Source organism: Colletotrichum fioriniae (assembly GCF_027942845.1).
Source record: "Colletotrichum fioriniae strain IMI 355084 chromosome Unknown scaffold_5, whole genome shotgun sequence".
Taxonomy (NCBI): Eukaryota; Fungi; Ascomycota; class Sordariomycetes; order Glomerellales; family Glomerellaceae; genus Colletotrichum; species Colletotrichum fioriniae.
Window position 1 is genome coordinate 2872624 of NW_027076841.1, and position 22399 is coordinate 2895022.

At 52.9% G+C, this 22399-nt stretch overlaps 5 protein-coding genes across 5 annotated transcripts; 1 reads left to right on the forward strand and 4 right to left on the reverse strand.

Moving 5' to 3' along the window:
* Nucleotides 1–2294: 2294 nt before the first annotated feature.
* PMC1_4 (plasma membrane calcium) lies at nt 2295–6623 on the reverse strand (the record flags this gene model as incomplete). The annotated part of the gene is made up of 3 exons (XM_053197533.2): nt 2295–3084; nt 3139–6480; nt 6568–6623. 3 exons carry the CDS (start codon nt 6621–6623, stop codon nt 2295–2297), a joined length of 4188 nt encoding a protein of 1395 aa, XP_053045073.2.
* Nucleotides 6624–13959: 7336 nt separating this feature from the next.
* On the reverse strand, nt 13960–16798 carry N0V96_005415 (uncharacterized protein; the record flags this gene model as incomplete). Its single annotated transcript, XM_053197532.2, has 3 exons — nt 13960–15433; nt 15741–15806; nt 15879–16798. The coding sequence occupies 3 exons, from the start codon at nt 16796–16798 to the stop codon at nt 13960–13962; spliced, it is 2460 nt and encodes an 819-aa protein (XP_053045072.1).
* Nucleotides 16799–17825: 1027 nt separating this feature from the next.
* N0V96_005416 (uncharacterized protein) lies at nt 17826–18940 on the reverse strand (the record flags this gene model as incomplete). The annotated part of the gene is made up of 2 exons (XM_053197531.2): nt 17826–18324; nt 18384–18940. The coding sequence occupies 2 exons, from the start codon at nt 18938–18940 to the stop codon at nt 17826–17828; spliced, it is 1056 nt and encodes a 351-aa protein (XP_053045071.1).
* Nucleotides 18941–20220: 1280 nt separating this feature from the next.
* Nucleotides 20221–20964, forward strand: N0V96_005417 (uncharacterized protein; the record flags this gene model as incomplete). Its single annotated transcript, XM_053197530.1, has 2 exons — nt 20221–20487; nt 20545–20964. 2 exons carry the CDS (start codon nt 20221–20223, stop codon nt 20962–20964), a joined length of 687 nt encoding a protein of 228 aa, XP_053045070.1.
* A 78-nt stretch (nt 20965–21042) lies between these two features.
* Nucleotides 21043–22338, reverse strand: N0V96_005418 (uncharacterized protein; the record flags this gene model as incomplete). The annotated part of the gene is made up of 1 exon (XM_053197529.1): nt 21043–22338. The coding sequence occupies one exon, from the start codon at nt 22336–22338 to the stop codon at nt 21043–21045; it is 1296 nt and encodes a 431-aa protein (XP_053045069.1).
* Between the last annotated feature and the right edge of the window lie 61 nt (nt 22339–22399).

Below are 22399 nucleotides of genomic sequence, written 5' to 3' on the forward strand. Positions count from 1 at the left end.
AACGGGTACAAAGCTCCGAAAAACACAAGACGGAACGGCACTATTGCCGATAGCAGCAATGCAAGCGTCAACGAACAGCCTCGTACCACGACCTTCACTCACTGCCCCAGTGAAGTCTTGGGGCTTTGTGGCTGCGGGCCATCGCCACGTCGGCCCCCTCTCTCCGTTTTGGCCAGACACAGCGCGTCAGGCATAAATGGTTTTTTTCCCTATTACTCCACAGCACACAGCACAGCACCACTTCGGTCAGCGAGTCTGTACTTGCGGTCTGCACAAGCCCCTCTCACACTAACTAATCTCGACCTTTTTGAGTCTTCAAACGACAACCAAAACGGTCATCGTGTTGTTTCCTTTACGGAGGAATACAACAACTCATAACCACAAACCTCAAAATGAGGGTTTCTTTTTCTTTCCTGATACCACAGATTGCGATGTTTATAGCTCTCTTTTTTTTTCACTTTCACTTGCTTTCTTTTTATTCTGTTGGCTTTAATTCAAAAACGGAGGTGGAACAGGAGGGGAAGAAACGTGGCGGAAACGGCGTTTGAGGCTCTTGCGAAAGGAAAACCTTTGCACGGTCTGGTTTGCCTTGTGTCTTTCATCTGTTTTGTTTTGTCAGAATACCTAGAGAGAGGGCCCTAGAGAGGCTTTTTCCCCTTTTGTTTTACGCGCGCGTACCCGCGCAAATGTCCGATTTCTCTAGAGACAGAAACTCAGACAGAAAGGTTCCGTTTTTTTTGATAGTTGATCAATGGATTGCAATCATCAAGAATCTCAACGATACTAAACAGTTCTGCCTCCTTGATGATTGCAGCATCAAGTCTCTCGCACGTAGCTGTAAACTTCAGATAAACTTGCACCAATACCTAGCGTTGGCTCGCCAGTTGAACCTCGATTGAGGCAGCGACCGGTGACTCAAGCATTCTGTCACCTACCCGTCTTACATGCGCCAAAGTGCATTATCCCCCTCGCGCGCGAACCATACCTCTCAAAAAGAGTGGTAACTCAAGGCTGTCCAAGCAGCCCGCTCACAGGGTGTGACTGCCTGGCAAGGCAGCCAAACAGCGAGCGGACTCGCTATACGAACGACTCACTGAGGATAGCGCGATACTTGGCAAGGAGAGATGTGGACCATTGAAGAGGAGATGTTTAGTTTGCTATCCTGTTCTGCCTAGCAGGCTACCTAACAACCATTTTCCTCTGTCTCTCTATAATTCGAATCGTCTCTCAATGGTGACGGTAAAGTACCTTACCTTACCTTACCTTGCATTCACCACAAGAGAGCCCCCCCCAAAAAAAAAGTCTGGGTGAAATTGCAGGGCGAGGCGGAGGGGGAAGGCGGACTCGGGATGTAAGCGCTGAGCTGACGTTATTGGGAGCATCAACCGAATCCCTTTATATATATATATTAACTTCTTTACCTCTCTGCCTAGAGGCGGTAAAAACAACCTCGCCTCGTCATCGACTGCGTTTGGTCTCTTTGTATTCGACAGTGTTGATGTTCATATCATTATGTATGTCTACCAGGATTCAGTGAAAGCGCCACAAAAAGTGTTTTCAAACGCCCGCCCGCCAAACATCTCTTTACCGGCAGATAGTTGCTGGAGAGGGGAAGGGGGCTTTCTTTGTCGGTGAGTATTGATAGCATCTCAGAGAGGCATGATGGAAGTTAGGAGACCTAGACGTTGAGATCTCTGCGCGTGTGTAACTAACTCGCTTTCTAGTTTGTCAACGTGGCAGGCCAAATCATTCAATGCATTGTGATGGGACCTCGATCAACCACCGTTGTGGTTCGTGGGTTCTTATGGATGACTGTCACACTAAGATAGCTCCAAACGTTGTTGATTCAGCTACCGTCTCAATCGCTACATCATTGTCTACAGTTGCCCAGCAGTCTCGTCTTGTTTACTGTCCTGATTAATTCATCTGAAATCAAGAATTCACCTTTCACTTCACATGTCTCTGTGGGTTGCGGATTAAAAGAGCAATGGAGTCAGGTCTTTAAGAATATTTTTTACTGATTATGAGTTCCTCTCGATATGTTCAGGCTTTCGTCCCTGGTTATCCTGTTCGGTCTGCATACGGTCATCGGTCTAATAATAATGTGAAAGCAAAAAAGTGAGGGCATAAAGCCTCCTCAAACGGGATGACCGGTTGTCGCACAACCCCGCGCATGAGAACCAAATACTCGTACAAATACACTGCGCGCTCTGAAATTTTTCTTTTCGCTCACAAACTCCACGTGACCATATGTAAGTGATGTCGCCAGTACCGGGCAACAGTTAATGTACTCCTCATTGCTTGGCCGTCTTCTCATCTCCGGCCTTCTCGTTTGTATTGGTTTCCTCCCGGGGTTCTTCTCTGATCGAGTTCTCTCGAGAGACCCCTCTCCTAACATTATTGTCGGAGTCGTCGCTATCCCGACGTCTCCGTTCGGCAGGCTGCCAGTTGGCGGCAATGCCAGCAGCCACAATGCCGGCCATGACGGTAGGAGCACCGAGGGCCGAGTTGGAGCGGCTGCGAGAGCTGCGGGAGCGCTTGCGCGACTCGGGTGTTGCGGCAAGTGAGCCGAAGCTGTCCTCTCGTGTGGGCGTAGAGGGTGACTTGATAGAGTTGCTACGCGAGTGTGACGGGCTACGCGAGCGAGCAAAGGTTTCGCGGGGGTGCTGTACAGCGAACTTGAGGTTGTTCAAGCGTCCACCCTTCATGCGCTTGATGAATGCCAATTCATCGCGGACATCGGACAATGGCTCCGGATACATCTCAAACTGCTCCTCATCTGAGACCGTAAGACCCGGAACGGAGTCCTTGGCACGGCGTTTGAGGTAATCGGGGATCAAACGCTCAATGAGAGCGTCGGGGATGAGACGGATGACCACGCCGAAAGGAATGGAGATCAATCCAAGGATAACGGCCATAGCCCACTGGGTTCCGGTTTGTCCCTCGTCGGCGATCTGGAACGCGGCTCCGCCAAAGAAAACAATGAGGATCTGTCCGCCGATCATAATGGCGCTGATGCCAACGAAGAACATGTTCTTTGTCAAGCCCTCGAAGATGTTGAAGTTGTTGTCCAAGCGACGGTTGCTGTCAAGTTGTTAGTTTCTCGGGTTCAAAATGGCAAACAGGATTTACACTTACTTCCACTGATTGAAGATCTGCATCCACACGAAGGTGTTGAAAACCAACGTGGCGATCTGATCATCAGGGATGTGCTCCGGACCAGGAACAACAGTCTCCTTTCCGTAGAAAAGCATGAAGGTGATGGCGAGTTGGTAGACGGCCTGTCCGAGAATCATCTTCCACATCGTAGTGGTAATGATAGAGGCATTGCGTCTTTCAGGCTTTCTGTCAAGAACACTGTCTTGGGGAGGATCAGTGGCCAGTGCAAGGGCTGCGAGCGTGTCCATGATCAAGTTGACCCAAAGCAGTTGCACAGCAGTGAGGACTGAAGTGCTGCTCACAGCAGTGACAAACGTGAGAATGACGGCGGTAACGTTAACCGTAAGCTGAAACTGGAGGAATCGTTTGACGGCATCGTTGACAGCACGACCCCACTTCAAAGCCTTGACAATAGAGTTGAAGTTGTCGTCCATAAGAATAATTGACGAAGCTTCCTTGGCAACCTCGGTACCTGCAATTCCCATGGAAAAGCCAACATCGGCTGTCTTGAGTGCAGGGGCGTCGTTGGTTCCGTCACCGGTCACAGCGACAATATCTCCCTTTGCCTTGAGACGCTTCACCAGGATTCGCTTGTCCTCAGGACTAGAGCGGGCGAGAACGCAGAGACGTGGGATAATGGCCTCTTGCTCAGACTTGGTAAGGTTGCGGAACTCAGGACCCTCCATGACAAGCCCATTAGGTTGCAGAATACCACATTCCTTGGCAATAGCTTCAGCCGTAAGCTTGTTGTCTCCAGTGACCATGCGAACCATAACGCCAGCCTTCTGGCACAGCTTAACAGCCTCCGGAACTCCCTCGCGCAAGGGATCCTGGATACCAACCATACCGATAAAGGCCATCGTTCGGAACATGAAATCAAAGTCGACCTCGCCTCCATCAACGCGACGGGCATTGCGAGGTGGCCACTGTTCGAAGTCCCTGTAGGCAATGCCAATAGTTCGGAGTGATCGGGAAGCGTAGGTGTTGATGAGGGTGTTGACCGTCTGGAAGTTGGCCTCGGTCATCTGTACAAGGGTGGCATCCTGAGAAGGGTCACGGAAAATCTGGTTACACTTTCCGAGAACAATCTCGGAAGCGCCCTTAACGTAGACTCGGGCACCTCCTCCGGGAAGCTGAACGACGATTCCCATACACTTGCGACCAGAGTCGAAGGGAATGAGTTGAAGGATCTTGGCGTTCTCGCGTTCCTCAGCAACAGGACCCATGCCGAAGTAATCACGCGCCAAAAGAAGCAGCGCGGTCTCCGTCTTCGATCCAACGTACGTCTTCTCGCCGTCAACCTCGCCTTCGAAAGCCGTAGAGTTGAGCGAGATTGAGTTGACTAGTATCTCTTTAACCGGTGCACTCAACATCTTGGCGAATTCAGCAACGGAAATATCAGCAGAGGCATCGAGAGCAGAATCGTCGCCATCGTTGGATCCGTCGGGACGCAATCCACCAAATCGATGGGTAGTACCAATGGTGCCAGCGACGACTTGCATCTTGTTTTGTGTGAGGGTGCCGGTCTTGTCGGAGCAAATGGTGTTGGCATTTCCCATAACCTCGCAAGCCTTGAGGTGCCTGACGAGGTTTTGATCCTTCAGCATGCGTCTCGTGGCAAACGATAGGGCGAGCGTGACGGCCAGGGGAAGTCCTTCGGGGACAGCGACAACGATAATAGTAACAACGGTAATGACGATGTTGATAAAATCCTGTCCCTTTTGAGCTGGGGTAACGGAAGCCGGCTGCTTCGGGAGCTTGACGAGGAATTCGATGAACAGAACGATGAAGAGCAAAAGACCTGCAGCGCCTCCGAGCTTGGCGATGTATTCGGCAATGATGTTGAGCTTCGACTGTAGGGGGGTAACCTCCGGGTCTTCGTCCAAAGCCATGAGAGTCTTGCCGAATGACGAGTGGATGCCGGTAGACGTGACCATAAAAGTGCCAACACCTTCCATAATTCTGGCGCCAGATTGAATGAAAGGATCCAGTTTCTTTGGATCATCGCCGTTCTGAATAGCTGTGAAGACTTCCTCGCCGTTTCGCTTCTTGATGATGTCCGATTCTCCCGTAGCTTGAGACTCGTCGCACTTGACATTGAAGCCTTCGATCAAGATTCCGTCGACGGGGATCAGATCACCCGGCTCAAGGTGAATTACATCTCCGGCCAAAATATCGTGTACTGACAGCTCGATAGTCTTTCCCGAGCGGACGACCTTGACATTGCGATCCTTCTTCCTCTTGTTCAACTTGGCGAATTGCCTCTCCTTGCTGTAGTCATTGAGAGATCCCACAATAACAACGATGGCGATGGCAACCACAATAGCAACACCTTCGACCCATTCAACCTTTGGCTCATCGGGAGCGTGCGGCAAGCCCACCGTCTGGTAGATGCCAATAGCGAGTGAAACTACCGCAGCAGCTGTCAGAAGCATGAGAACCTTGTCCTGGTATGTAATCCACATTAGCTGAAGAAGAGTCTTGCCCTTCTTCTCAGGGATACGATTGTCCTTGAAAATGCGCTTGCGGTCGGAAAAGCCACCATCGTCGTGCTTAGCGTGGCGGCCAGTGTTTTGTCTCGCGGGGGCTGCCGGTGTTTCGCTCTCCTTGAAATCCCCAGATGAGTGAATGTGAGCCGTTGCGTCGTTGAAGGAGACTTGGCCGTCCAGGTGGACCTCATCCAAGCTCAATCCGGCCTTACGATCGCTGCGGAGGCCCTTTGCAATACCAGTCAAACCTCCAAGGGCGTAGTAAGCGCCTAGACTTTTCGGGTTGAACATCTTGTTCAGCTGGCCAGGCGTAAAAGCAAAGGGGTTGTTCTCCGTAACGAAATCTCCTTCACTGCCCTTGTCTGGACGCAGGGCGCTGTCGTCGTTCATAATCTTCTCGTTAGACATGGAACTGGGTTTCATTGTCTTTTCGGTTGACTGGCTCAGTACAGCAATGGTCTCGCCCTGGGAAGACATGTCGTCGGAATCGATAGAATTCTGTCGAGAGCGCAAGTTGCTGGGAACAGCCAGGAAGGCACGGTCGTTGCCTCTCAAAGTCGCAACAGGACTGGACACATTGTGCGGGCTCTGGGGTCTGCTGCTGTCTTTGGCGTCGAAAGAGGTGTCGGCGCGAAGCTTCGGTTTCGGTGGCTTCTCTTGGGAAGCTGACCACGGCGCACCAGCGCCTTCCGGTACGGTCGTCGGACTGACTGGTTCATCTTTGGGCGATCCAGGTGAGTTGGACGCGTCTTGTTGGGTCTCCTGAGCCATGGCTGTTGCAGGGTTTGTAGTGTCGGCGCCGGTAGCAGACGGATCTATGGTGATGGTTGGGCTACAGAGGAGAGAATCAGTTCTATATCCAACTATTCGTTAAGAGGCCAACGGATGCCGTGGACTGCGCCGTGGACTGCAAACGTACGCTCGATTCCTCCGTTGCGGCGCAGGGCCACCTTCTGGGGTAGAATTCGGATCCATGATTCACGATCAGGCTCGACACTGCCGCCTTGATGCGGCGCCGTGTGACGGTGAAGCGAGGCAAATGGATGGCGCCAGTGTGTACGAAAGAAGTGGTAGCGTGAGGCTGTGCCGGTAAAGGAAGGAGGCCGCCGGGGGGCGAAAGGAGTGACAATAACCTAAGGAGGTAAACTATGTTTTTGAAGATATAACTATGACAGCCTGTCGTCGATGTTAAAGACTAGGTTGAGGTTGGGAGGCGTGTTGTAGTTGTATTATGCAGAGCGCAAGGGCGCGTCGTGGTGTGATATCGAGGAGGGTATCCGTGGTCGTCGGTCTCGGCAGTGGATATCGGCGAGTGTGTGAGAAAACACACGACGTCCTAAGATGAGTAGAAGTGGTTTTTTGGTAAGGAAAACGGTTGGTATCCCCTTCTCTCACTCTGCATTGCGGGACGCAAAGGAATGGGCAGCCAAGCAATCAGAGAAAAGAGAAAAGGCGAGGGAATGATGCGATGGGAGGAAGATGGGACGTTGAAGTTGGTTTCAATCAATCCAAATCCAAATCCAAAGTGCCTACTGGGAGCCAAGACTGGAGTAAGAAGAGCTTGAGACAAGCCAGCGACTAGACCAGGTGGCTGTCTTGGTAGTGATGTATCCGTCCGGTACGGGCTGGGAAAGAGGGACCTTGGGGGCAAATGAATGAACGGAATCCAGGACGACAGACAGGACGGGATGAAGAGGAGGTTTTGCCCCTTGTCACGTCTCCTCTGTGTTGAGCATTTCGAGTGGGAGGCGGCGGTTGTGCCATGCCATGCCATGGTCTAGAAAAGGTGAGTGAGAGTTTGGATCTCCCACATGTGGTGCCAAGAAGGAGGCAGTGCAAAGAAGTACACCTCATTGGACGGAGGGAAGGTTCGTACAGGGGCAAGACGGTGTACTTTGTACTGGGAGCGCTGCTACTCCGTTTGCGGCTTAGTCTGCCCGTCGTTGCTGGAAGGGGTCCCAGTAGCTTGTCAGGAGAAAGAAGCTCATCAACGCCGTACACTTCATGTCTCGACGCCTCTCATAACCAGTGTGAAGCTACCTCTCTCTACATAGGTACGGAGAGCCTGGCTCGCTCTCTCCTCATCATCAAAAGGTGGGAAAGATCCACCCCGGCCCCGTGTGGGGCAACTTCCCATTTCACACGGTACGTTGCCAAGACCAAAGGTACCTCTTTTTTTTTTTTCCTTCCATTCACCCTTCCTTCCTTTCGTAAGGAGTAGACTCGTACCTACCTAAACGAATACACAATATTCGTACACGCCCTGACAGTGGCAGTGACGCCCTTTCCAGCCAAGTCCTTCAAATTCATTCCATCAGAACAGACCATCATTGTTGCTTTTTTCCAAGGGTTGGGTCCCTTGAGACGTTCACATTCTGGATCGAGAAAATAACGCCAACCGAATCGAATCGGCTATATTTCCAATATCCCGATTCCCCCGTTCCCCAGACATTGGATTCGTCTTGCTGCTGACTTCACAGGTTGTCAAACTTCATTCCTCAACTTACTACAGACACTCCAAACATCTGGACGGTTACCAGTGTTACCTTGCCCATATATGATGCGTAACCAGGTGGACTTATTGGCCTAGGGTGTTTTGCTTGGAACAGGCCATGAATCAGGACGACAACGCAATAACTGGATAGCATATGCTCGCTCTTATCAAATCCAACGGATACCTCTCGCTCCACAAGTCCACCGTCGGCGCTACCTCAACTTTGACAGGAGCGTTTCCATACTCCGTACGCAGCATCCGTACAAATCTGGTTCATTTGTTTCGATATCGTGTTTCTTCGCCGCTACGGCACCGACTCCTACAGCGCCCCCATACGAATGCTGCGTAGGTACTCTTCGTACTCCATACAAAGTCCCACCAATCATCTGGGCATGGGTCTTGTCTTCATGACCCCCAAGAACCGTCCTCCATCCTCGAGGCTGAGCGCCAGGTTGACTCCCGACGCCCAGCGGCTATTGAACAATTTGTCTAGCTATGAAGGAATCAAGCTCCCTTTCCAGAGACCCCAAACGAGGTCTGGCTCGCCTTGGCTGATACTGTTAGTCGCCTCACGGATAAGCAACTTGAATCATCCATGACACTATGTTTAGCGTCTTCTGAATCTGCGACTAGAAGAGCTGAGCAGCACAAGTTGACCACGCCTATTGACTCCCGTACAAGCCCAGCAACTCATCAAGATCAGGTCCTGCCATCATGGTAGTCTTCAACCGCTGACCAAACGACCATCTACTTAGGTTCCGGCAAAGTCATTGGAACTTTCAAATCCAAAACGCCCACAGTGCGACAAGGTGTTCGATCGGGCCAGACGTGCGGGTGGGATGGCAAGCTGCAGTGGCCCAAGATCGACAGCCAGAACAGCATCCTGCAGCACAAAGCTTTTACATTTCCAACAATCGACCAAATTATTACTCTATAAGTCCCCTTTCCCCGTGCCGCATCTTCTCTTTCTTGGTCTGATACACAGCGGCGGCTTTTCCGTCGTCCTGTGGCTTTCAAGGCTCTTCCATGCGGTGCTGAAGCAGGCGTTCTCGGGAGGCATACCGGCCATCCACGTCGAACACAGCGCTTTCGCTTTCTTTCAGACACTTGTGCCGTATCACATCTAGATGATTGTGCCTTGCCTCTTGTCTGGTTTGGTCCGGGGTATCGGGGATCATGGGCATATCACAAAGCAAGGACGTGCCTTGTCGAGCGAGTTCGGACCATCGCATTCCAGCAAGCCGTCTCGGAAGAGATGAAAAAGATGTTGCATCACACACCACCTCACATCTGACATTTAGGCCGCACTACAGAATACCTCGCGGTGCGCCTCGGCGATGGTTTCTGGCAAATCTTACACCTACATTACCTGACCTGCCATAGACAGAAATGTCGCCAATAACGAGACAGAGATATGGCGACATTGACCATCCTGTTCTGTTCTACGGCGGCTACTGGCTCGTCGGGATGTGCGCGGTGGCTTGCCCAGTCTGGCAGGTCGGGACCGGTTGTTTGATACAAGCAGTAGACAGTGCACCAACAAATTAATCATCGGCCGGCTGAGGTGGTGTCCGCTTGGTGGTCTGTCTCTCTTTCGAGGCCGACGTCAGGTAAGCTACACTATTCGTACTGTCTCTACAGATACGTGACTACGAATACAAAGAACCGGCTCGAGGTTCAAAGTTCAACGGCGGGGCAACGCAGCGACAGATGCCAAAACGCCAAGACAAATTTTCATGCCAACGCTCGATGGGGCTCTTTGGGATTGCACTCGAACCTGCATGGCTTGTCCCTTACCTTATCTCAAGGTTGGACAAGGTCAGGGTTTGCACAAGATGTGCGCCGACGCTCGCCTCAACTAAACTCCATCGTTTGGAATTCCACGAATTTTTCCAAAGTTGCAAAGTTGCATTGATTGTACGGATATTTGCGCGACGGCTTTTTCTTTCTCCAACTCCTCTCCTCGTTCTGCCATGAACGGCGGCACAGCGGCCACACCACTATCGCCGCACAAGACCAAAAGAGGCACCGCAGCCAGGTTCCTACCCGACGATCATGCATAATGACGAGTGACTCAATTCCTAGTCGCAGCTCTCACGTTAGATGGAACGCCCCTCCTCAGATTCGAGAAGGATGGTGTGGCTTACTCCGAGTTGATCGCGCACATCTGACGTCTTACATGAACGGTTCTACTTGGAGCTTCTTCTTCCAACACAACAATTCTCCTCAACCCCGCAGGAGCCAGGCTTAGCATCATGATCAAGTAAGTCTCAATCATCGTTGGGAGATGTGCATACTGCAGGCGTACTCCGGAGGCACAAGTCCGGGAAGTGGGTGGGCATTGAATTCTAGGCGAGCGAAACCTTTTACAGTTCAAACTTGCCTTGTGAGTATTTGGGTCCAATTTCTTGACCATGATTCTACAGTGGAAGAGAGGTATTACTGAGTACGGACTCGGGCCAGAGGGGTAACAAGCAAGCACCAGCTGGATTGACGACCACCCGCAATTTTCATCGCATTCCCGAAGTCCCTCAGCGGCTGTCATTGTCTAGGAGCAAAAAGAGGCAAACCGAACCGCTTGGCATCCATAAGCAAGATGATGCCAAGGCCAAAGTCGCCAAATTACGACAGTGGCCGCGTCTGTTCAAAGATGAACAATAAGACGGCAGGTTCTCTGATTCATGCCGGATGGGACGTTTCTCCTATTTCGCAGAGGCGCAAGAGTTCAGAGTTGCAGTTGGGTTCTCCAGCGCAATCTTGGCCTGCTCCGCTTGTTTGTTTTGGCGCCCTGGACACGTTGGCTCTGCCTCGAATACCAATTACCATCCCGTGCTCCCCTCGCACCGGAATGGCGGGTGCCCACTACTTAATTCCGTTACCGACATGAGAGGCATCGGGGCCCTGGCCGAATCGGACGGGCATGGACCACCCGTGGGACGTGGGTGAAGGAGACGGCGCCACGAAGGTCCAGACTTTGGAGTCTCTGTGTCTTTGAGTCCTTTTCTGGAACTCCACATCCCAGCTTCCCGCAAATGCCAGAAACCTGCTGTTTCTCCATATTCGGCCTTGCCTTGCTGGCTGCTCTCTTCTCTTGTTGGCCCCGGTCACACACGATGCCATGCCACGCTATGCTATACTTTGAATTCGTGCCCGTTCTCGGTCAACGCTCTGGGCGCGCCCCAGATGCCCGGTCTCTTGACTCAAAGTGAGTCGATTCGCTTAGCAGGGTTTCCTGCTCTGCATTGTCATCATCATTCCGGTACTTGTCTCCCGGCCCTAACCCTCGAGGAACCGATCTTGACCTGTGGAATGCTTGAACGCCTAGATGTGCAATAGTGCCCACAAAAATGCCTGCCGCCATCTTTCTAGTGCGCGTCTGTGGGTGTCCTGCCGCGGCAACCCAGTTCTGGTGAAGGCCTAACAAAGGCAAACCCATTCATCTCACAACTTTTGACAACAGCCTCTGGGTGCCTGACCGCAGTCCAATTCCAAAGAAACGAGCCGCCCTAGATTCAGTAGCCTCAACGCCTGGGAAGGGCAGAATTCCCAATCAGCCGATGAATCCGCGGCCACGGCCAACATTAACTCGTGGTCAACCTAGGAGTACCACAGCTTTGCTCCAGTTGCTTGGCTCCCAACCATCCGAGAGCCGACGAAACATCAACATCCAACCATCAGCCAATGCCGTCTAGCACCGTCCACCATCCGACCCGAGGCCTCTTCACCTCCGCTTCTTGCCCCGCATCACGCAAAGCTGCCGGCGGTATATTCACGCATTTGAATTCGGCCCAATCAACTAACAACTCGAAAAAGAAGTAATCAACTACGGAAGACACAAACCTTGTCTTCTCTCATCTGAAGGGCCAGTATGCTACTTGACTCGCCGGCTAAGCAAAGTGCCCAAAAGACTTCACACTACATTTCCAGTCCACTACGGTAGTTGACTTCCAGCCGAGCCGGAGGTGGCCTTCCAAGCTGTCAAGTTTCGTCTACAACATCGGACCCCAGCTGACCCTCAATCCGCTCGGTTCCCCCCTCTCAGACTCGCAGCTCGTGATATTCAGCTTGACCTGGTCACCCCTTCTAGATCCTAGATTCAGGTCCAGAGTTTTCCAAACTCAACACAACCACAACCACAATCACAGCTGCCGATGAGTGTGGGCGGCCCAAGAAATGAAGCACAAGAGTCTACCTTGCCCCCTCATCTTGCTACCACCGGCCTGCCGGACTAGACTGGAATATGTTCTCCGCTATATCTCGCAGCGGCAAGGTATCATTTAGTAGTTTATCTCTGCACGACCAACCGGCTCGCGCGCCGTCATCAACAGGCGTCGATCGAATGAGGCTGAGCAGCTTCGGAGCGTGGGAGCGAAACTCTCTCGGCAACCACTGCAACCCAAGAACTCTTTGATACCCTATCATTCAACGAGGGAAGGAGAAACATCGGGTCAGCCTGCGGGTGGCGATCTGGCACTCAACCCTCGTGGAAGGCAACTTGAGGCTCTCTCATGACCCATAGGCTCTCTCCCAACCCTCGGATTTTCGATTCTATCGGCGGCCTCTGTAGCTGTGAAAGATGTCGTGTTCATCGACTTTCTTAATATCGAATACGCGCTTTAACTGACACGTCTCGGCTGGGGCCTCCTTTGTGACACCCAGTCGAAGAGGCAACCCGGTTCGGTAGGTATATCCCCAGGCCAGTCATTGAGGCTGTGCTCGCCGGCCCCAAGATGTTTCACTGCAGCCAACCACGTGGTGGTGGTGTGTAGTACCCCAATGTCTGACGACCCGTACTTGAAATTCAACCTGGTGTCACCGAAACAAAGCCGTCGACAATCCCCCAAGACTTGCTCGTTCTCGCGGCGCCCGCCGCCGCCGCGCAATACTATTGTCCGGGATTCGCGGATTGTACCTATGTGTATGTGTGTAACAGTGTGATGGCGTGGCGTCGTTTTGCCTTTCCGCCTTCAACGGGCTTGCGGGGCCGCAAAGGAAGGGCGGTCAGCGTACAGTCCGAAATCTCCGGCTGTAAAATTCAACTTACAACAGATCCTTTGGATGACCATATCAAGAATTTCAACCTCGTCTAAACTTTTTTTTTCTTCCTAAAATGAAATTGCACATTTGATGACACAATAGTAAATGACCGTTCTTTGTGTAGAATACGAAAAGCAACATGGTTTGGTTGCGTATGTGTACTTTGCACTACCCCTTCTTGGCAATGCTTGGCAAACGTTTAGATACTGTGCTTGCATGCAGCAATGCCTCCATCGCCGAGGAGATTTTTTTTTAAGAATAAAAGCCAAGTCGTTGTGCTTTCCTTAGTTCCCGCAAGACTTGGCAGGCCATACAGCATTGGCAAGGCGTTAGAGGGAGATCGTTACGTCTTGGCAATTTACGACATCAAGGGGATTTGGGGCATGGTGACTATCTCAACGACGGCCAAGGTAAGTAAGTAAATTTATGGAAAAGTCTGTCCCAAAGGTTTTTTTTCTTTTTTTTTTTCTTGTTTAGCTTTTTGGAAGAATGGGGAAAATGCCTTATCTGCCTGCCAAGAAATTGCGTGATGGTCTAGTAATGTTTCCGGTGATATAGCATTGTGATGGTATTTTTGCTTTGATATTTCTTGGTGTTTCTAGATTTGAATAGACGCAGGATCATCAAACGAAAAAAAAAAAAACATGTCTACTTTTTGCGTGTCTGCCTTGCCGTTTGTTTCCAATCTCACATCCGTAACTACTGGCGCCCCGGTATCATATCCAACTCCAAGAAGGGAAGCCGATGGATCTAAGAGAGGGAGAAGAAGAAGAAAACGCCTTACCGTCTGCCCAAATCAACTCGTCTAACATGAACCATGTCTCCATCTGCAGTAGCACCACCAGCGGGCTCAACACCAAAGAACCCACCAACAGCCTTCCTCAACGTCTCCTCCCAGAACCCGGCCACCACGCCCATGAGGTCTCCGCCCGTCTGCTTGAAATCCGGGAACGAATTCACCTCGAGCAGCCAGGGCCTAGCCTCCTCATCCACGAGGAAATCCAGCCCGAACACCTCAAAGGCGTTGCCAAGGGGCTGGAAATGGATCGTCATCTCCCGCGCCGCAGCTTCAAAGATGTCGCCCGTGACGTCGCATATTCGCTCAAAGATGCGGCCTGCCGTGGCGGCGGGGAGACCGGAAGAGGAAGACGAAACGAGGTCCCAGAATTGCTTCACGGGCGGCAAGGCAGATTCGCCTCCTCCTTGTAGGCAGGTATTCGTCAGGTGACCGTCCAGGTCCGCGTCTTCCCACGGCGCGCGGTAAGTCTTGCCCGCGAAGAGCGCCAGCATAGGCTTGTAGACGTAGACGTCGAGGCTCCCGATGCAGAGGACGTACGTGCGGATGTGGAACTTGCGGGTGTCGGAGGGGAGGAGGAGTGGCGGGTGGATGTACGGCTGGGCGACAAAGTGGCGAAGGTGCGAGGTCGTGATGTAGTCCCCTCCTGATCCTCCCTCACGTTCACCACCTCCCGCAGTAGTAGTAGTATTCCCTTCGTCTTCATCTTCATCCTCATCGTCGCTGTCCGGCCTCTCCTCCTCCCACTCATCAAAGATACCCTGCAACTCCTCCATCGAACTAAACAGCCGAATCCCCTGCCCGCGATCACTCATTCCCGGCTTCAGAATCCACCACTCCTTTTCACTCTCCTCCTCGATGCCCTCGTTCCTGTCCATGCTCTCCCGCAGATCAAACGCCTCGACGAGCGCGTCGTCGAGGAACTCGGCGTAGTCCACCTCAAAGTGCTCCCCGCGCTTGACGTGCGTCTTGAGCGACGAGGAAGGGTGCTTGGCAATCCAGTGGTCCACCGTCGACGACAGGTAATGTTTTCTAATGAGGGCTTTGCGGATGACGTAGCTGTTGACGAGGGACGTGGTCGGGTGCGCGGCGACGTGGTCAAAGTCGAGGGACTCGTAGGGCGCGATGTGCAGGATCTTTGTGTCGGGCGAGGGGAGACTGGCGGCGAGTTTCGTGGCGTCGGTGTCTTCGTCGGCGGTTTCCTGCGGCGCGGGGAGGAGAGAGTATGCGCCGGGGAAGAGGCGTTCCATGGCCTCGAGAATGAGCGGTTGGACGTACGGGTCCTCGTAGTTGATGATGGCGTGGAACTCTGGCTTCGCGACTGTCGTCGCCGTGGTGGTGTCAGCGGTCGACTGCTGCTGGGCACCAAAGGTCGAACTTCGCATGGGAAGTCTGGTCGACGAGCGAGTGACCTCTGTCTCTGCCTTTGCGGCGGGCGCCTCAGCTTGTGGGCTGTCACTACAGATGAGAAAAAGACGTAAGAATATGATTCTCGTGTGATTTATTGTCTTTCTCCCAAAAAAGCGATCGAGAGCGGTAAGAGTACATGCCGAGCTTGCCCCCAAGAGGGAGTCCCTCTATATGTCTTGATCGTCTCTTTCATCTCTAGCTGTTTACGCTTCATGCATCCGTGTAATAACGTGTCCTGACATCCTACCCCGGCTACATCGCCATGTCACGCTCTTTCTCTGTCTCTGTATCTCTTTCTCGCTGATACAGTGCTCATGCGCACCTACATCTCTTTAAATATCAAGGGCTCACTTACAGAATCAGCTCCTTCTGATGGAGTTCCTGGGCAGCATGCCAGAAGTTGGCCTTCAGGGGCGTCACACTATGAGTAGTTAGTATACGCACATCCAAGGAAGTGTCAATTTCATCAACATCAGGCCGTGGCATCACATACCTCGTGTAGCCCTCCTTGACGGCCCATCCATCATTGCCAGGAGCAGCCTCCTCAACGCTCTGATACACATCTGTGAATCTCGGCGCCCACTTGAAGTGCTTGTGTCGATGGCCCTTGGCAACTTCACCCCCAGCCTTTGCCTCCTCGCCCTGCTTCGGCTTCTCAGCTGACGTCTCCCCAAACGCGCCCTCGCGAATCTTCTCCTCCTCCTCATCCTCGTCACCAGCATCACCCTCAATCTCCTGGAAACAGCTGCCGTCGCGCCAATAGTTCTGCAGCATGTTTGTAAAGTACGTCTTGTGCGTCTCAACACCCTCGACAAGCGGCACGTTGACGCTGTACAGGTCCACCTCGTCACCCGCAGGCCACTGCTGGTACAACTTCTCAATGACCTTGACCGAGTGCCTCGCGGCGCCCTCGATGATGACGGGGTCGTGGTTCCGCGAGAAGAAGGCGTAGCTCAGCGCAATCGCCTTGCTCTTACACACCGCGGCTTCGAGGGCGCCGCCCAGCGTGCCAGAGCTCAGCGCAAACACGGCCGTCGTGTTGCGGCCGTAGTTGGGTCCGCTGACGACCAGGTCGACCGGCCCGCGCTCCTGGAAGAAGTGGTGCAGGCCGATCTGTACGCACGACGCCGGAGTGCCGTCGACGAGGATCCACTCGTCGTCGGCGCCGTTGGCCGAGGGCCTGGTCGTGGTCGTGCCCTCGGTGCCGAAGAGGCCTTCGGTGGAGGGGCGGTAGTAGAGCGGCTTGACGGTTTGGCCGATCATGTGCGCCTTGCCGATCCAGGAGCGCTGGGTGTGCGGGAGGCAGACGGAGACGACATGGCCGGCTTGCTGGAGCTGGTGGACGAGGGAGTGGACGTACGGGGAGGAGTGAGGTGATGGCGGGCCGTCGTCATTGGTGAGGAGGATGTGCATGGTGACAGCTGGTTGGTGCTTTGCGCTGTTGAAGTGAGTCAAGTTGAGGTGAGTTGAAGGTTGGTTGGTAAGGTAAGGTCTGAAAAGGAAGTTGAAAGTCAAAAAGATTTCGGAGTCGACGAAATTGCCCCGCGGCAAGACGTGGATGGCGGGTCTTGGCTTAACACTAAGGTGCTAGATGACCACGAGACTATTTGGGCACGAGTTGGAAAGTTAGAACAGAAGTCACTTGATGTCGTGAACAACAGTAAATGCTATGACTTCCAAGGTGAGGAAAATGAGTTACCACCTAGTAAGTGAATTTCTGGATGAGGGAACTCGAGACAGACTCTCAGAGAGTGCAAAGTGGGATGGAGGGGTTGCAATAGTGGGGCAAGTTGACGTTTGTTGGACACGGAAGGATACCCGGTGCCCGCTCTCAGAGGGGAACGGCACCTCCAGCCAACGTCGGGCCTTCCCACAGCACCGACGTGGTCAGGCTCTTTCTTGGCTTACATGAGCATCCGGGATGAACGATTCATCGCAAGAACATTCTCTAGCTGTACGTGATGTTACGGACATGTTTGTAATCGAAATTCGCTTCAAAATTCGCAGGCAGTTCAGAAACGTAATGATGCTATGTAAAATCGTTCGTATTGTTCGTGTTGTCCTGTTCTGCAGACTTTTTGAGAGCTAATCGCAGCCCTCTCCCTACACGCAGTATTAGCCCTTGGTGGAAGGCTTAACAAACGCCGTAATCCCAATCCTTCTCGCAGGCTTTACAAGTATTGTCCCAATACCCAGTGAAACAAAAAGTCTACCCTAGTAGAAAAAGGGCATCTGACTGAGGATACCGCTAATATCCCGTAGCCACTTTTTCCCTTGTCCAGAAAGTGAAGTTAAGTAACCATTACACAAAAGCCTATCGAGAATTGTGCTTTCCTCCACTCCTAATCTTGATCGAAGCCAAGTAATGACCCAGACTCCAAGTCGTCGAGTTGCGCAACGATCGATACTCAGAGATGGAATTAATCGTACAAGTATGAAATCAAGTACGAGTTCGCTTGGGAGCAGAAGCTTCGAGCTCGTCGCCCGCGCGCTTTGTAGCACTGCTTCCATGGCGGCTCTTGACACGCGGCCAGTCGTCAAAGGGACTCGCACGAGTCTTGCGTTTGATCGGTGACGGTTCTTCCGCCTTCAATCCCGAGCGGGTGGTGCGTCTGGTCGACGGTGGGGTTGCGACCGTCTGGCCAAACTTGGGTGCCTTGGGAGTTGCGGGAGCCTCTTCCTCGATCTCGGCCGGGGTCTCTGGCGCCTCCTCAACCTCCTCATCGTCCTCGAGATGGTGATCTTCGATGTCGGTCACAGCTTCCTCTTCCTCGAGAGTAGTACCTGTCGCAGGGGCCTTGGGTACGACAGGGAAGAGTAGGCGCGGCTTGATGGCAGAACGCGTAAGCGGTCTACGAAGACGTGATTCGCTTGAGCTCCCCTCTTCGTCGTCTTCATCTTCGGGCTCAGCGAATTTGCGGAAGATCTTCTTTCCTCGGCTGTGATGGCGGTTAGCGAGGTTCTTTCTTTTCTCTTGTAGGTATGCGAGTTAACTTACAAAACATAGACCATGCCGTCCTCACGCTGAAGTGCATCGTCAACGCCTTGCGCTGCTTCTCCTGGAATCGCGACCTTGCGCTTGCTGCGGCGGCGCGGGGGCTCTCTGTCGACGGTGACGCTATCGCCATAAAACGGGTTGTCCACGCTGGAGTCGGGCACAGGAACGCGGTCTTGCGAATCGGTGAAGATCTCGATCTTTTCTTCTACTTCGGTGGCCGTGAAGCTCTCCAACGAATTGCCGGAATACTTCTTCGGGGTTCGCTTTTTCTTGGGTGTGACCAACGCCTCGTCGTCGTTTGCGAAGAGATTGCGCGCGACCGACTTGATGTGCGCAGTTTGCTTCTCAGTAGGTGCCTTCTTGGGCGTCTTGGCTGGCGTGGGCAGCATGCCGCTGCGACGAGTCGAGGCGGTGTGGTTCGATTGGCGATCCATCCTGTCAATACCGAGCGACGACGCAGCGTGCGATGAGTTGTCGGCGGTCAAGGAACCAGAAGCGCGATGAACGGAATCTTGCGCAGGTTGGCGCTTCTTTTGAGGTGTAGCGGCAGGTGACATAATGGCTGCGGCGGCGGAAGGTGCGATGGGTTTGCGAGTTGATCGAGGAGGAGTGCGATGAGTCGGTGGTTGCGGAGAAGGAGTTCGGTTTGCAGCTCGACGAGATGAAATACGTGCCGACTTGCGAGGAGAATAAGGTTCCCAGTTGTCGCTCCAGCCATGTCTGGGTGTCGGTGGTGTGCGAATGGTAGGGGGAGGTGAAGGTGTTGATGCTGCGAAGGCGGTGGCCATTGTGTCGAAAAGGGCAGGCAGGCAGCCCGGGTCGTCTAGTGGTGGTGTACCGTTCCTTCCTGTTCAGATTTCTTTGGATTTCAATTGCGAATGCAACTGTTGGTCAAGGTGAGAAGGCGCGCGGATCGATTTTTGTTTCTTTTTCTTCTTTTCTCTTAGCGCCGGGTTGTGGTTGCCGCCAAAGTGAGGTGGTGATGATAATAGAAGGGAGATAAGGTGATATTGGTAGAAGACTCTAGATGAACTCCGGCAATCAGAGTATCAAGAGATGAAGCGACCTAATGAGTTTCAATAATACTAGGCAGCTGCAGAGATGTTGAAACGGTTCAGTTTGTGATGTCTCTGGTTGCTCTGGCTACAGGTGATGTAAGTGAGAAGTGGATGTGTGGAATGGGATGGATGATGTTCGCGATCATGGGGCGGCAGTTGGGATGCAAAAGGAAATGGTCTCAAAAAACGTGGGAGAAGGCTGGAGGCTGGGAAATGTAGAGGCTGGGGACGGGAGTGAGGTGAGGGTGAGCCGAGCGTTTTGCAGCGCACCAGCCCCAGCCCCCCGTTTTGCACCTGCACCTCACCACTCAAGCCTCATTTCTCTCTTTAAATTAAGCGAACCCCACCATAGCAGCGGGGACGCGTTGACTACTCAGGAGACGCGAATTTTCGCGTAAAATCAACAGCGCTCGAACGAGCGAGCACTGTCACTATCTGTAGGTGTCCGTAGGTACACTTTACAGCTGCTGTAGCAAAGCACAGGCCACTTTACACCGGGCTATTCGTACCTTTGGCACCGCAGTGTCTCCACTCCTAGTGCCCCTCACTCGTTGCATCCCACATTTTCCCCCAAGCCGCCGGACACCTCTAAACCAAAAGTCTTGATCCATCAACAAATAACGTCACACTCCATCTTGCGCCGCACTTCCTGACGATACAGACAAGTTAGACCGCGCTTCAAACGGAACGTCCCCTCACCCAAGTCTGTACCGACAATCGTCGGATAGGGTAGAGCCACGACCAATCTGTAGCTGCAGCTGAACGCCAACACTAATACTATGGCGGACTACACCGACGATTCTATCACGGAGGACATATGGGCATCCCCTGGCCCTGAGGGCAGAGGCGCACCTCCCTCCGAGCGGCCTGAAACTCCTAGAACACCAAAGACCCCAAAGACACCAAAGACGCCCGCAAATCAGACCCAGAACGTCCCTTATGACAGAGAGGCTTCTTTGCGGAAAGAATTGGAGGGAGTGCGGAACATCAATGCTGCCATTGAAGGCATAATCAGCACCCTTGACAAGGCCAAGGGCAACATGAATGTGCGCCACCCTGCGAGAAGCTTCTTTGAAATGAAACCAGCTGACCTCGCCTTCTAGACTGTTGGCAGCACTGTGTCAAACGCATCCACCCTCCTCAACACCTGGACCCGAATCCTCTCCCAAACCGAACACAATCAGCGACTCATTCTGAATCCCAACTGGCAAGGCGCAAGTAATGACTTGGTACAACTGGAGGCAGAGACTCTACAGAAGCAGCAGCTTGCCGAGAGACGGGCGGCTGAAGAGGAGAAGCGGCGCGAGGCGGCTCGTCGGAAGAGAGAGGAGGAAGACGAAGAGCGACAGAGACAGGCGGCAGTCGGCAATGCACCACGTGGTCGGGGAGTTTCTCGTGGGCGTCTGCGAGGCACCTCATCGGCAACCCGCGGTCACAGCTACTCGAGTAGCACATCGAGGATCGGCAGAGGCGCAGCGAGCGTTCGCGGTGGATATCGGGGCCGAGCTAGAGGTACGGAGTAAGGGGACGATACATTTTGTTTGTGAACGAGTACCGATACCCAAAAATGAATGCATTCAAATGGTCGGCCGCCGGCTAGCCTATTTCTTCTTAAAGAAGTCGCTCATCTTTTTCATGCCCGTGGTGTTGACCTTGCTCAAGGCCTTCACACCTCGCGTTTGGCTGGCCTTCTTCTTCTTTTCCTCTTCCATCTTGCGCTTCTTCTCAGCGCGGGCCTCCTCCTCTTCCTCGTCGAGCATGCGCTTCCTCGAGTAGTCGGCCATGGAGCGGGATGAGGCAGCTTCTGTGCGAAGCTTGGCGAGTTGAACCAAGTATTCGTCCAATGGCGAGAAGTCGACACCTGAAGTTTCCTTGTCGGCAAGAAGCTTCTTCAGGATTAACGCAATGCCTGGCGCAACGTAGCCCGAGCAGATGAAGCTGAAAGCAACTTTGAGCCGTTGCAAGCTGTTCACCTCGGTGGAGGCTTGGATAGCACTAACGACGGTTTCTTCTGATGGTTCTCCATCGACAGATGTGGCTGCTGTGGAAGCATTGGATATTGCTGAGGCTTTGCTGTCGACAGTCGATACGGACGACTGGGACTCACCAGATTCGTTCGACGGTGTTGACGTATTCGCTTCGTTCGCAGCCACTTCCACCTTGACAGCTTGTGACTTCTGAACTTGAATAGGAGCTTCCAAGACTTTCTTGACAAACTTCTCGTCCATACTGGCGGGGAGTCCCTTGGAGCTCATAGACCGTGCCTTTGCGAGAATCTGAAGAACAAGCTTCTTCTCGCTCAGCCGGTACATCTTCTCATCGCCAGCGTCGACGGTATCACACACGGCTTCCATGCGTGACTCGAGGAGTGCTCTCGTCTTGGGGCATCGCAGAGCTTCGGACATGTGAGAAGACGATGTTGAAACTGCATCGAAGTGGTCGTCGCTTGAAAGGAACAGTCGCTTCGTGTCCGTTGACTTGGCGGTACCAAATAGGCCTGGAACTAGTAGGAACAGAGGGTCCACGGCCGTTGCGACAAACAGGTCGGCGCCATTGGTGACTTCGGCTTCAAATCGAGATCCGTCCTTTGCTTCCGACTCCTCCAGTGTGCCAGCGGGCCCCTCAATCATCCAGCTCCTTGGTGTCGTCTTCGGGGCAGCAACCTTTGTGAACTCGTAGATGCCTGTCTCCGGGCAAAGCAAATAGCGGGTGGGCTTGGAGTAGCGAGGGTTGGGAAGAGAGACTATGCGAGCCTCACGCGTAGCTTTTTGGGGGATGATGAACAGCTGGGGAGCACTTGACGACTCTTCGGGTAGAGTGTATTTGGCCGTCGAGGAGGCATTGCTCGACTCTGTCTTTGCCGCCGGTGCGGCTTTGGTCGCTCTTGTTCTCGCCATGGTGAAGATAATGTGTGTATAGGAGTTAGGTTGATGATGTTCAAGGAGTGATTTGCACCAA